Source organism: Leptodactylus fuscus, chromosome 2, assembly GCF_031893055.1.
Source record: "Leptodactylus fuscus isolate aLepFus1 chromosome 2, aLepFus1.hap2, whole genome shotgun sequence".
Classification (NCBI taxonomy): domain Eukaryota; kingdom Metazoa; phylum Chordata; class Amphibia; order Anura; family Leptodactylidae; genus Leptodactylus; species Leptodactylus fuscus.
In genome coordinates, this window is record NC_134266.1 from 141,389,408 (window position 1) to 141,403,028 (window position 13,621).

The window sequence follows — 13,621 nt, forward strand, 5'->3', positions numbered from 1 at the left end:
GTAGCATGTGCCTGTAGCTCCGCTGCATATTAAGCACATAGAGCGTCTCGTAGCTTCATTCCTGGGGAGAAAATGGGCAAAGCTGGCAGAGACAAGGGGGGTGACTTACCTGGCACGCCGAAGATAGCGAAGCAGCAGTCCGACTTGCAGAAATTCCTCCGTAAGAAGAGCCCGCATGCTCGCAGCCGTTCTCCCAAGATGGCGCCGGCGGGCGCGCCTGCTGTGGCGCCCGTGTTCGGCTCCGATGTGGACAGTGGAGGAGAAGGAGATAGCGATGAGGGAGCGGCGCCGATGATTTCCAAAGCCTTCCTGAGGAAAGAATTTCACCGAGCTCTACAACAGGCTCTCCAGCCGGTAAGGATGGACTTGGCGGACATTAAATCTGATTTGGCCTCACTAGGCCGCAGAGTGGAGGTGACGGAGGAAGGCTGCTCGAGTCTCACAGCACATGCGAGGGCGTTGGAGATGGTGGTCGCCTCGCAGAAAGATCAAATAGACCGGGCTCTCACCCTCCTGGAAGACCAGGAGAATAGGAGTAGGAGGCGAAACGTGCGGATAAAAGGTATCGCGGAGGAGTGTGCTCAGGAGGACTTAAGGGACAGAGCTATGGCCATCTTTACTGCTCTTTTGGGCCCAGATCGTGCTTCCTCTGTAGTAATAGAAAGAGTGCACAGGGCTCTACGCCCCAAACCAAAATCTGGAGATCCCCCCAGGGATGTATTGTGTGGACTCTTATCCTATGTGGATACTCAGGATATATTGTCAGCTGCGCGGGCTAAGCCCGATTTTGTTTTTGAATCTGATAAACTGTCCCTTTATCAAGATCTTGCGCCCTCTACTCTGGCGAAGCGTCGACAACTCAGGCCTCTCTTAGAGGTATTGCGCAAGATGAATATTGCATATTCCTGGCTATACCCCTTCGGACTGTCTATCCAGTTTAAGGGACGTCGCTTGATTGTACAATCTCCTGCTGATCTCACGGTAGTCTGGGAATGTCTAAATATAACTCCGTTAGATATACCATCCTGGTTACCTACGCCCGATTTATCAAAGCTTCCGGAGCTGCCCCCTCCCGATACATGGCCGCCTGCTTCTCGACTTAAGTCACCGAAATCTAGAAGGGCGCTGCACAAGTCCTTATCCTCGGTGTGAGCGAATTGTCTAGGCAGATATGTTGGACTGGCTGTAGTCTAGAGACTTACATCTATCCTTATCCTGCTTACAATGCCTGTGCACTGTTTAGAGGGATTCGTCATTGGGACCCGATTTTTGTATTGCGATACAACCTTGTTTAAGACATGAATAACCTCATTTACGTCTGTAATCCGGTGAAGAGATCGCTGTTTTTGTTGTTTTCATGTCCTATACTGATATTAATGTCTGTTATTATTACATGTTATCACACGTTGGCCTAGACTCTTGCCCAGCTTACTTTTTCTCCCGAGTTCAGGGAGCTTAGTTATAATACAGGTGGTGGCTATCCATTTGACACTGGTAGGCTATCGGATACTTCGGTTCCGGGTTTGAGTTGAGATTGAGTTACTTATGTATCCCAGCTTACTTAAGAGATAGATGCTATCTATAGATTATTTAGCTCCTTTCTAGTTTTTTTTTTTTTTTTCTTCTTCTCCTTTCTCTTTTAATCTTTAAGCTTTGATGCTGGGTGTCCCGGCTCTAGGAGCCCGCCTTGTTATCTGTTACATTAGCTATTTAACTATTCTATTGTGTCCTTGTATCCTGCAGGTTTGATTTTTAATCTCTTTTTTATGGCTTTCACTGAGACGTTGTGTGTGCTTGCCGCACCAAGTTCTTTCTCCCCATAGTCACTCGTCTCTGGGTAGTTTGCGTCCAGAGATCCAGTTGGCTATACTTCCTTTAGGTAGGGAGTGTTTGTTCATTAGCAGCGCCCGTACAGGCCGGGGCGCTTCTTTGAAGACCAGCTGGTCATCTTTATTAATAGCTTGTTTTATTTGATTGTTCTGTGTCCTACCCCATTGTGATACCCCTTTGTCTTTGTGTGTTTGTTTTTGCCCCTTTGATCCTTTGTCCTCTGTTGTACTTCTATTGTTCCCCCTTGTTCATTCTCCTACTTCTTATATCTCTCTTCTAGACTACTTCCTCTACTTCTACTTCTACTTCTTCTTCTTCTTCTTTTACTTCTCCTCCCTCTTTTTCCTCTTTCTCCTCTCTTCCCTTTGCAGAGTTTTTGGACAGGCCCTCCACCCACGAGTTCCGCTCCGATGGCGGGGACGATGGTGACCTCCTATAATGTCCATGGCTGGAACGCTCCTGAGAAGAGACACAGTGTTCTTCTCCTGCTACAAAAGTTGAATACGAAGGTAGTGTTTTTGCAGGAGACACATTTTAAAACTGGTAGAATTCCCAAGTTGCCTACAAATTATTTTTCTAAATGGTACCATAACCCGAGTAGTTCTGGAGCTTCTAGGGGGGTGACTGTCGCTTTTCATCATTCCATTCCCTTTGCATGCGAACAAGTTTATTCAGATCTCAATGGGAGAGCGCTATTTGTAAAGGGGAAAATTGCCATGGATGCGTACACGTTTGTAAACATGTATGTTCCGACCTCAGGTCAGATATCTTGGCTAGTGGAGACTTTTGAAAGATTACGATTGTTTGCGGAAGGGACCATTGTTTTTGGTACTGATTTAAATATAGCTTTGAATCCACTGTTAGACTCTTCCAGTGGAAAATCACAATTGTCGCAAAGAGCCCTTAGGAAACTGCACCTACTTCTCCAAGAACTAGACTTGGTTGACATATGGAGACTTTTACATCCATTAGTCAAGGATTATTCCTTTTATTCGAATCCCAGGTCCTCCTATCAGAGGCTTGATTATGTATTTGTTTCTAAGAAGCTAGTCCCTTACTGTAAGAAGGCACAGATTGGCCCGATTTCCCTATCAGACCATGCTCCAGTGTCTTGTGCCATACGTTTTCTTCCCCTTCCTCGTGCAGACTTCTCTTGGAAGTTAAATGAGAGACTTCTTGATTCAGCTGAAGTGCGTGACCTGATATCCAAACACCTGTCGGAATTTTTTAATATAAACCTCACTGGAGATATCAGTCCCACGGTAGTGTGGGAAACCCACAAACACTATATAAGAGGTATCCTGATCGCACAGGGAGCAAAACAGAAAAAGTTGCAGCAGCAGAAGATTGATTCCCTGCTCCGTCAGATCTCTGAGTTAGAGAAATTACACAAGCGCACCCAAACTCTGTTACAACTTCAGAAGTTGACAGATCTTAGGACGGAGTTAAAAGATATTTTGGCAGCAAAGGCAGCTAAGCATTTTTTGAACTACAAACAGAAATTGTACTCACATGGTAATAAGGGGGGCCGTATGATGACCTCCCTGATTAAAAAGGCTCAGGCAAGGACGTACATACCCTCCATTCGTACTTCTGCTGGTTTAGTTCTGTCTAACACCTCCTCTATAGCTGAGACGTTTAGAGAATTTTATACATCCTTGTATAATCTCAATCCTACTGATACAGTTGAGGCTGCGGAGTTGAGGAAGGTGGCTATCACTAAGTTTCTATCTTCCCTGTCTTTACCCACTATAACCAAAGATCAGGCTGAGCAGCTGCTGGATCCGATTTCGGAGGCAGAACTTAGGTCTATTATCTCCTCCTTCCCTGCCCATAAGAGCCCGGGCCCTGATGGGTACTCTTTGATATATTACAAAACTTTTCAGGATATTCTGGTGTCGCCTCTGACTAAGTCGCTTAATTCAGCCCTTTCAGGAGCTTCGCTCCCTAAACAGGCCTTGGAGGCACATGTCACGCTGATTGCTAAGGAGGGGAGGGACCCCCAGTTATGTGGGAATTATCGTCCAATTTCCTTATTGAACTTGGATTTGAAGATTTGGGCCAAGTTGTTGGCCTCTCGCCTCAAACCCTTGCTACCTGAACTGATTAACGAAGAGCAGGTAGGATTTGTTAAATCCAGAGAGGGCAGGCAGAATTCGATCCGTCTCTTGCATATTACTCGCTTATCTCAGACGTTATCTACCCCCATAGTCCTTCTTGGTTTAGACGCCGAGAAGGCATTTGATCGTGTTAGTTGGGAATTCCTAATGGCCACACTCGAGAGATTTGGGATACCCAAGCCATTTATTTCTGCTATTATGACCCTGTACTCTTCTCCCTATGCTCGGCTTAAGGTAAATGGTACCCTTTCTGCCTCTTTTGACATCGCTAATGGCACGAGACAGGGCTGCCCTCTTTCACCGTCCCTCTTTATCTTAACGTTAGAACCCTTCTTGCAAAAGGTTAGAGAACATCCGGGGATCTTGGGGGTCCCTCTTCCTGGTGGGTCCCTCCACTCCTTGGCTTTTGCGGACGATGTCTTGTTTGTACTTTCTGACCCTTCGACGAGCTTACCACATGTAATAGAGGTGATTGAAGAGTATAGCTTTCTGTCTAATTACAAAATTAACCCGGATAAATGTGAACTACTTAACCTCTCCCTACCCCCAGCCGAGAGGAAGACTCTAGCAGAACGGTTCCCATTCAAATGGTCAGACTCCTATCTTAAGTATTTAGGAGTTAAGATAACTCGATATCTTAAAGATCTTTATGATCATAATTATGTCCCTATGCTGAAGGAGGTAGATAAGCTTTTAGCGAAATATGATATACCCTGTATCTCCTGGTTTGGTAGGAGAAGTTTGTTGAAGACGTATATAGCTCCTAAGATTTCCTACCTGCTCAGAATGCTGCCGATAAAGCTGCCGCTCTCTTTCTTCAAACATCTGAGGTCCTCTTTCTCTCGCTTTCTATGGAGGGGTAGGAGGCCTCGATTGGCATATACCGCTCTCAGCAGAAGGAGATTGGAGGGTGGGATTGACGCTCCAGACCTGTTATATACGTATGAGGCAATCCAATTACAGTTTTGGACAGAGACGGCGACTGTGTCGCCCTCTTCTCCGGTGGGAAGATTGCTTAGGAAGGTCTACGGTGACTACTTTCTTGCCGACTTATGGCTCTCGCCAAGCCCGGTGTCGGTAGGGAGGACAATTTCTAAATCTGATATTATTTTTGGCGGGGCACTCACGGTTTGGGAAAAATACCAACCATTGATCGCTCCAACCCCATCTTTATGTTTACCAGCTGCCTTGGTCCCAGATATCCTCCCGAATAAGCCTCGAAAAATTGAAGACTTTTGGAATGCGCTCTTGTATACTCCTTTGATCTCCCTGTGTGATAGTGGTGACTTCCCAGAACCAGATGCACTACGTTCCCTGGATGCTTTTGGCAAAATTGCCAATAAACTGTCCTTTTTACATTTAAGTCATTATGACAACTGCAGAAAGGCCTTCGAGGCCTCTTTTGACTGGAGGAGGGGATCTACATATTTTGAACAGATTTACCTCCTGGCCAATCCGAAAAAGTACAAGTCTTCTTCCCTGTTGTACAAAGTGATCAGACCGCCTAGGATCATTAAACCCTTCTACCTATCTAGTTGGGAATCTGAACTACAGGTCACACTTGACCCTTCAGAAGTTGCAGTGATTCTCTCTAGGTCCTATGGTATGTCGACATGTGTGCGGATTCAGGAAACACACTTCAAGCTGCTTTCGAGATGGTACTGTTCCCCTGACTGGCTGGCGACGCATGGTCTGATAGATTCTGGAACCTGTTGGCGATGTGGCTTGGAAAGAGGCACATTGCTGCACCTATGGTGGTCATGCACGAAGCTGAGAGATTTTTGGTCTGGGGTGGAAACTAAATTGAACGAGCTTTGCCCAAACTTACCTGATCTTACGCCATCCTTACTGATTTTCTTCCTTCCACTACCGAATATCCCCAAGCACGCTCAGAGATTAATTTATCATCTCCTCTCTGCAGCTAAAGCCCTGATACCGTTGTATTGGAAGCAAACCTCAGCCCCTTCCTTATCGGAGTGGGTGGCCAAAACAAATCAGATTGCTCGTTTTGAGGAGATGTTGAGTTGGAACAGGAGGAATAGAAGTTCATATCTCAAGGTCTGGCAACCCTGGCTTGAGATTAGATAGGTTCGCTCACTGTGTTGATTTGCTATCTTCTTTGGAGACAAATCCCATGGGGATGTGCTACCCTTCACTCCTGTGTGTTTGGAGGGGACCCTGTGTCGAGAACTCTGCTACGCTTATGTCTTTATTTCTCTTCTTTATATCTGTTCTTACTCTCCCCCCCCCCCCTCTTCTGCTTCTTCTTTATTTTTCCTTTCCTCTTTCTCCTTTTCTCCCCCCCCCCCCCCATTTTTGTGAAAATGAAAAAAAAAAAAAAAAAGGAGTTTATTGACTTTATTATACCATTATCTGTGTTGTGCTTTGCTATTTACACTCTCATGTCAATTTTCAAGCGCTGCCGGGCTGTGCCCTGTCTGTTTTTGATTTGTCATTTGATATGGTTTTTGTATACTTTTATGTCAATAAACCTGAATTAAAAAAAAAAAAAAACCCATCTGCATGTAGTTTGTATGTTCTCCCTGTGTTTGCATGGATTTCCATCCCATATTCCAAAGACATACTGATAGGGGAAAAAAAAGTACTTTGTGAGCCCTATGTGGGGCTCACAATCTACATAAAAAAACATTTAAGAAAATGAATACAGAATGGTATCTAAACATCCATCAAGAGCAATCCTTCCCAACAATTCAGGAACAATGCTATTTCCTACATCATAGAGCATCATACCACAAAGTGTGACAACTACATAGCTTGGTGACCAGAACATTGAAATTTTGGGTCCATGACCAGGAAACTCCCCAGAGCTGGGTTTCACTGAGAACCCGTGGTCAATCCTTAAAAGCAGGTGGCCACATGAAAACATAGAAATTGTGATAAACTCCAAGCAGTGACTAAGAATGAGCTGCCATCACTCAGGATTTGGCCCAACAGCTGATATTCAGTATACCTGTGCGAATTAAAGAAATCTGAGAGTCAATGCTGTATCTTTTATAAATTTGATGTATTTGTCAATAAAAGTTTAAAAACTTGAAACATGAAATACTTATAATTGTACTTAATACCATGGTAACATATGACTAAGGGCTAGTTCACACGTGAATAGGGGGTGGCGAAATCTGGTCCTGAAAAAAAACGCTTCAGGAATAAGGAAGCGGGTTTTGGACATGAGGCGGTTTTTGGCGCTTTTTTTTGCAAAAACAGCCTCAAAAAGCGCCAGGCGGTTTTTCCCTCAAGTACAGTTAATGGACCTTGATAAAACACCTGGCGGTTTTTGAGGCGGTTTTTGGCAAAAAAAAAAAACACTAGCGGTTTTCCGCCTCCCATTCACTTGCATTGATTTCCTGAGGCAGAATCCGCCTCAAGAAAGGTCATGCCGCTTCTTTTTTCCGCTAGCGGAAAAACGAACACTAGCGGCCTACATAGACCACTATTGAATGGAGGTGGATTCCGCCCCACTGGCCCCACGTGAACGAGCCCTAAAAGATCTAAAAAGACTGAAGCCGCAAACTTTGTGATGCAATTTCTGGGTAATAAAGTAGATCATAGTAGCATTCTGGAATTTAGTAATCTATGTTTAGACTGTGCGTGGTCAAGTCCAAGCAAGAAGGCAGTATGGTCCTTAGAAATATGTTCAATTTTACATTTGGATTTATAAAGGAGTCCACCACTTGTATGCTGTTTTAGGGGTTATTACTGACATACTAACAATACAAAGTGCAGCTGATGACAGGAACATTAATTTTTAGCTTGTATGCAAATGGGATGTTTTGTTCTCCTGGGTTGGGTCACTCTTGCCAGAGCACTCAATTTGCCTGTATTTTAGGGGGCAGAATGGGTTGTAACCGCAAAGGAAAATGTGTGCTCTTACAGACACAGCAACGCCCCCAAAGCACTGAATAACTTATTTGAAAATAAATTTAAATCAGATTATTCGAATAGCCAGATTGCCGTTCAATACAAAAAAAGTGTGTTCACTGTGCCTGAATAGCTTCTTCATGAAGAACACAGGTATTTACAGGTAATGGCAGATATGTAATATGTCAGAAGTTGTGACAGATCTACTATAAATTCACTTTAACTTTGCAGCTTTGTAATGGTTTTGGCATACTTTGACTTATTCCAGTGAATAACATAGCCAGGCATGGGCTTTTAATGGAATATTAACATCATTCTGGGACTGAATTTCTTTGGTCTTTCCGTGTTATAAAGATTTGTCATAAATTTGCTTAAATGGGCGCTGTCATTGGAAAAAGTCATTTTTAGATAAAGAAATACTTGCATGGCCTTTAGAAATGCGATTTTATACATGTACCTTTTGTATGTAAATTGCCTCAGTAGTTTTTGAATAAGTCTGTTTTTATCCATATGCTAATTATCTGTTCTATGTGTATGAGAGCAGGGAGATGAGTCATCAGCACAGCAGCCTCTCTGCTCTTACGCATATAGAGAATAGCAGACGGTGCTCACAGACACTTCCGGAGTGCACAGAGGAGGCTAATTGGCTTATGAATCAAAACAAACTTATTCAAAAACTACCGAGGGGATTAACATACAAGAAGTATGAGTGATATAGCCTTTCTAAAGCCTATGCAAGTATGTTTTTAGGTAAAAATGACTTTTCCCAATGATAGAGCCCCTTTAAGAAGTGATTATTAACAAATCTGAAGCTAATGAATATTACCCTTGTATTACATATGTGAATCAAATATCACTAAATACAGTCTATACATCTAAAATACATGAGTATTCACAATGAAATTTTTAATATAGTTTAGAACACATTTTCTTTCCCCTATACACTTTTTGTTAAAGTTGTTATAGATTAGGAAAATTGAACTGTAAAATGCCTTGTACCAAGCAACTTTATTGGTCAAACATAAGTAAACTAACAATCCTACTTCCCATATAGTTTTAGCTTCAAAATCTGAAACCTGTAACAGTGTATGTATCTGGTAGTGCAAGCGTCTAGTCATCTGTTGTTTTAGCCTTATATGGATATTCCTGGGAATCAAGTTCAGTGTAATCAATGTTAGATGAACAGTAGATGAATACTGACATCTACTGGCAGAACCGGGTTTATGCAATTTACTCTTCTAATACTATCTCACAATTGATTCAAAACTATTATATAGAAGAGGTATTCAGCATTAGAACACTGAATCCAATATACTGATATTATTACTCACAAAACTGCAATGTTCATAAAGCACTATACATCCTTCAATGATGTCAACTCTGCAAACTTACTTGTCACAAAAAACTTCTTGGTGAATGTGCAGCTATCAAAAGCAGCAATTTTTTCTTGTAGCACGACCACAAGCACCCTGCAAAACAAAGTTAGAAGTATAAAAAATAGTGCAGCAAAAATGTTTTTAGAAAAAAAATATAGACTTTGTAACTACATTTACTTAACTCCTATAACAACTTCTTTATTTATATAGAAGTCTAAATACACAGTCCAGTCATACTAATGTGACCACCACCTACTTTTGACATCAACGTTAAATAACCAATCGCAGAAGGCACGTGTGCTGGGTGCACTCATCATTGTGGAAGGCACGATGGATCAACACAAGTATGCATCTATCCTTGCAGACCATGTTCATCCCTACATGTAAATTGTTTTTCCTCAGGACGATGGCATCTACCAGCAGGACAATGCGACGTGTCATAAAGCTCGCAGTGTACATGCGTGATTCGAGGAGCACCAGGATGAGTTTGCCGTACTCCCTTGGCCAGCAAATTCCCCTGACTTGAACCCAATCGAGAATCTGTGGGACCACCTCGATTGGGTTGTTTGCGCCATGGATGCTCAACTGCTTGACCTAGCACAGCTGGACACGGCACTGGAGTGGGATTGGCTCAACATCCCAGTGAACATCATCACAACATCCCCTCTCTTCCTGCACGTCTCGCAGCGGTCCGCTCTGTGAAAGGTGGTTATTCTGGATTTTGACAGGTGGTCACGTTAATGTGACTGGACTGTGTATAAAATGTATATTAATGATTTCTGTTTCCCATTAATAAATATACTACCCATGACTTTGTACCAACATAGTCACCCCCACTGTGACTATGTTGAAAATGTGTCAAGGTTTAAAAAAAAAAAAAAAAAAAAAAAAAAAAAAAAAGTCCAGATATCTACTTTGTAAACCACAACATACAAGGCTACTGGTATTAATGTGGAGGGCTGAACATGGGATCTGTTCAGTAGGGGTTTTATAAACTTGAGTCTTTAGTTTATTTAATAGCAATGGTTGCACAAATATTACCAAGAGCTTAGATATATGGAGTAAAATATCACAGATGTACACCACCTGATATAGGATCACTCTGCAGATAGCTGAAATATGCTAACTTATTTATTAGAAACATCAGAGGAAGTGAATCAAAATGGATTCCCAAGGATATATGTTCACACTAGTTTGTACTTTTTGTGTCAGTCTGCCGTTTCCTGTTTAACACAATGGAACAATCTGCAGTTATCATGTTTACAAATTTAGATCTCTGATGCGCTTTCAGAGAAGAAGAGAAAATGCTGTCCTCATGGTTTTATCATTCTCTGGGGAGTGATTGATCAAGTTCAGTTAATGTGACTGTTCCGGTAGTAACTCCCACGATATGGAGCTTGATGAATCAACCCTCTCTGTATCCATTTCCTTTGTCATTTCCTACTTGCTGCAAAGTCATAATGTTGTTACACAGCTCTGCAGTGATGGAAATGTGTCCTGTCGCCTATGCAGCAAATATAGAATTATCTTATCTAAGCTAACTTTCAATAACAATATAAAAACTGTCCTTGTATGAAAACACAAGCTAATGCAAGTGTCCCACATCCACATATCTGTAACTGTAATGTCTAGAAGCAAGGTTATCACTTAATTCAATGTCAAATACATTATTTTGTGAAAATTCAGGCCTCAAATCACGCAAGTTGAATATACTAAACCTCAAACATACAGTAGTGTTCACAATAATAGCAGTGTGTTCAAAAACATAAGTTTAATGTATATAATTTTTAACTGCTTTATGGAAAATAACCAAAAATGAACATTGGGCTGTTCAAAAAAAATAACAGTGTCTGCATTTGTCTTTATAAACTCAAAATATGTCTTTTTTTAAGGATTTAGCATTGCTGTGAATTACTAACCTAACATTTAGATATATAACCACAGTTTTTTTTAAGAACTGCTTCACATTTATGTTGAAGAAAGTCAACGAACGTCCGACACCTGTAAACTGGTATTCCAGCTCAGGATGCTTTGACAACATGCCACAATTTATTAGCATTTGTTGGTTTTGCCCCAGAAACAGCATTTTTGAGGTCATCCTACAAGTGTTCTATCAGATTAAGGTCCGGTGAGTGGGCTGGCCACTCCATAACCTCAATTTTGTTGGACTGGAACCAAGATTTTGCTTGTTTACTGGTGTGTTTAGGGTTGTTGTCCTGTTGAAACATAAATTTCAAGGGCATTTCCTTTTCAGTGTAAGACAACATGACCTCTTCAAGTATTTTGATATATGCAAACTGGTCCATGATCCCTGGTATATGGTAAATAGGCCTGGCACAATAGTAAGAGAAACATGCCCATATCATGATGCCTGCACCACCATGCTTCACAGTCTTCAGTGCATTGTGTGTGAATTCAGAGTTTAAGGGTCATCTGGACTGTTATTATTTTGAACACTACTGTAATATGGGGCACATTTATTAAGCTACTTTTGACTTTTTTTTCCAATTAATATGCTGGCCTCACCAATAATAATAATAATAATAATAATAATAATCGTGAAAATAATAATAATTTTATTTACAACCCTGTTGTATTCCTGGAGCAACTGAAGTTGTATATCAAGCAAGAATGGGTAAGAATTCCACCTACAAAGCTTCAACAATTCCTGTCCTCAGTTCCCAAACACTTATTAAGTGTTTCTAAAAGGAAAGGTGATGTAACGCAGTGGTAAACATGCCCCTGTCTCAGGTTTTTTGGAACGTGTTGCAGAGATCAAATCATCATAATCAACTTCATTGGAATTGGGGTTGTGTATAGCACCAACATGTTCCACAACACTTTACAAATCAGTGGGTACATGAACAGATATCAGACATTACAATATGACAAAATAATTATTATATTAAACAATAGGGGTGCAAGCCCTGCTCAAAACAGCTTACAATCTATGAGGAGACAGGGAGACACCAGAGGTAATGGGGCCTGTTGCTTGAATGATACAGACATCTTTTAATAAATAAGGTCATATAACTGAAGCTGTATGAGTCTGTTACCACTCGGTATCTGTGAATATACAGATACTAAGTGTATGGAGTGCAGGGTAACTTCAGGTTGGAGGGGTCAGTTTCTGAAGAATAAAGCAGAAAAGATAGTATAGGATAAGAAATGTCAGCTTAGTGTGAGGAAGTGTAGGAAGTGGAGTACTGTCAGGATGGGGAGAGGGCGTTCCTCACCGCTCAGCATTATGGCTGGGCAGTAAGGAACGCCCCCTTTGACAGTACAGTGCTATGGACTCTACCGTCAGGGGGGCGTTCCTTACAGACTGTCAGAAATGCCCTTCTGACACTGAAGAGCTACAGTAACGGCACTGATAGCTGTTCACCAGGGGCACATAACAGGAAATCAGACAGTGCGCTGAATTCAGTGCACTGTCAGCTTTCTAGCAGTATACAATAGTGCATGTGCCCAATGACATGAAAGGTCCTCTTTAAAGAGGACTTTTCACTATGCCTGAAAAGTCCAATGGCATACAAAATCTGTTATGCGCTGCCACCTTGAGCATTTTGGTGTTCTGAATATTGAAATTCGCCCAGTCATTCTAAAGATATAAGCCCTGAATGTTTATGTAAATTAGGGTAAACTAGGGTAACATTGCACACCATACAAAACACAGAGACCCTGCCCTAGAGAAATTGTAGTGTTACCACCCACTTGGCTAGAATAACCTAATGTGCATCAAAAGGAGGCTTATATCTTGGGAATGGCTGACCAGATTTGGAAAAGAAAAAAGAAATGCTCAGGGGAACAAAGCCTATAAGTTGGGCTTTTCAGACCTAGTAATAGGTCCTTTTTAAGTGGGCTAAAACATGTCTGGACTTATGGATGCAAATCCATTTTGTTTTTATGTGATTCTTTATAAAAGCTTAGGTGTATCTATTGCACATATTACAGGGTTCCTGCATATTTGCAGTTCAGGAAATAGTGGTGAGAGGAGACCAAGGTAACATGTTACAATAATGAATCTATGAGAAGACAACTTTTCTAAAATAACATGCATTAAGTATATGTAGATCAATTTCTATTGTTATCATAAAGATACTGAATTATGGGGGAATAGCTGAACACTGTGGCAATATGTAAGAATGCATATAGTGTAAAGGATATAGCTGAATTTGGCATATATTCTGAATGTCTTAATCTTTTGTTTAGAAGAAAACAAAAAAAGTCCACATGAAAGACAGTACGACATTCCTCTCTCCACTTTGCTCTCATTATCAAATTTCATGCTCTTGAGTTACATGTTTACAGTACTGTACAAACAGACCAAGGAAACATGACATAAATGAGAAAACATATTTTCTCTTGTTGACCAATATGTTAGAAAATCAAAGTCACATTTCTGCTTGACAAAAA

The 13,621-nt window shown here is 41.4% G+C and overlaps 1 protein-coding gene across 5 annotated transcripts in view; it reads right to left on the reverse strand.

Annotated features, from left to right (window-relative positions):
• BCAS3 (BCAS3 microtubule associated cell migration factor) overlaps nucleotides 1-13,621 on the reverse strand; it is an 849,167-nt gene that overhangs the window by 675,620 nt on the left and 159,926 nt on the right. For all 5 annotated transcript variants that reach the window (XM_075264762.1, XM_075264764.1, XM_075264760.1 and 2 more), the window contains exon 9: nucleotides 9,222-9,298. In XM_075264762.1, coding sequence (XP_075120863.1) covers nucleotides 9,222-9,298 — 77 coding nt within the window. The remainder of the gene's footprint in view (nucleotides 1-9,221; nucleotides 9,299-13,621) is intronic.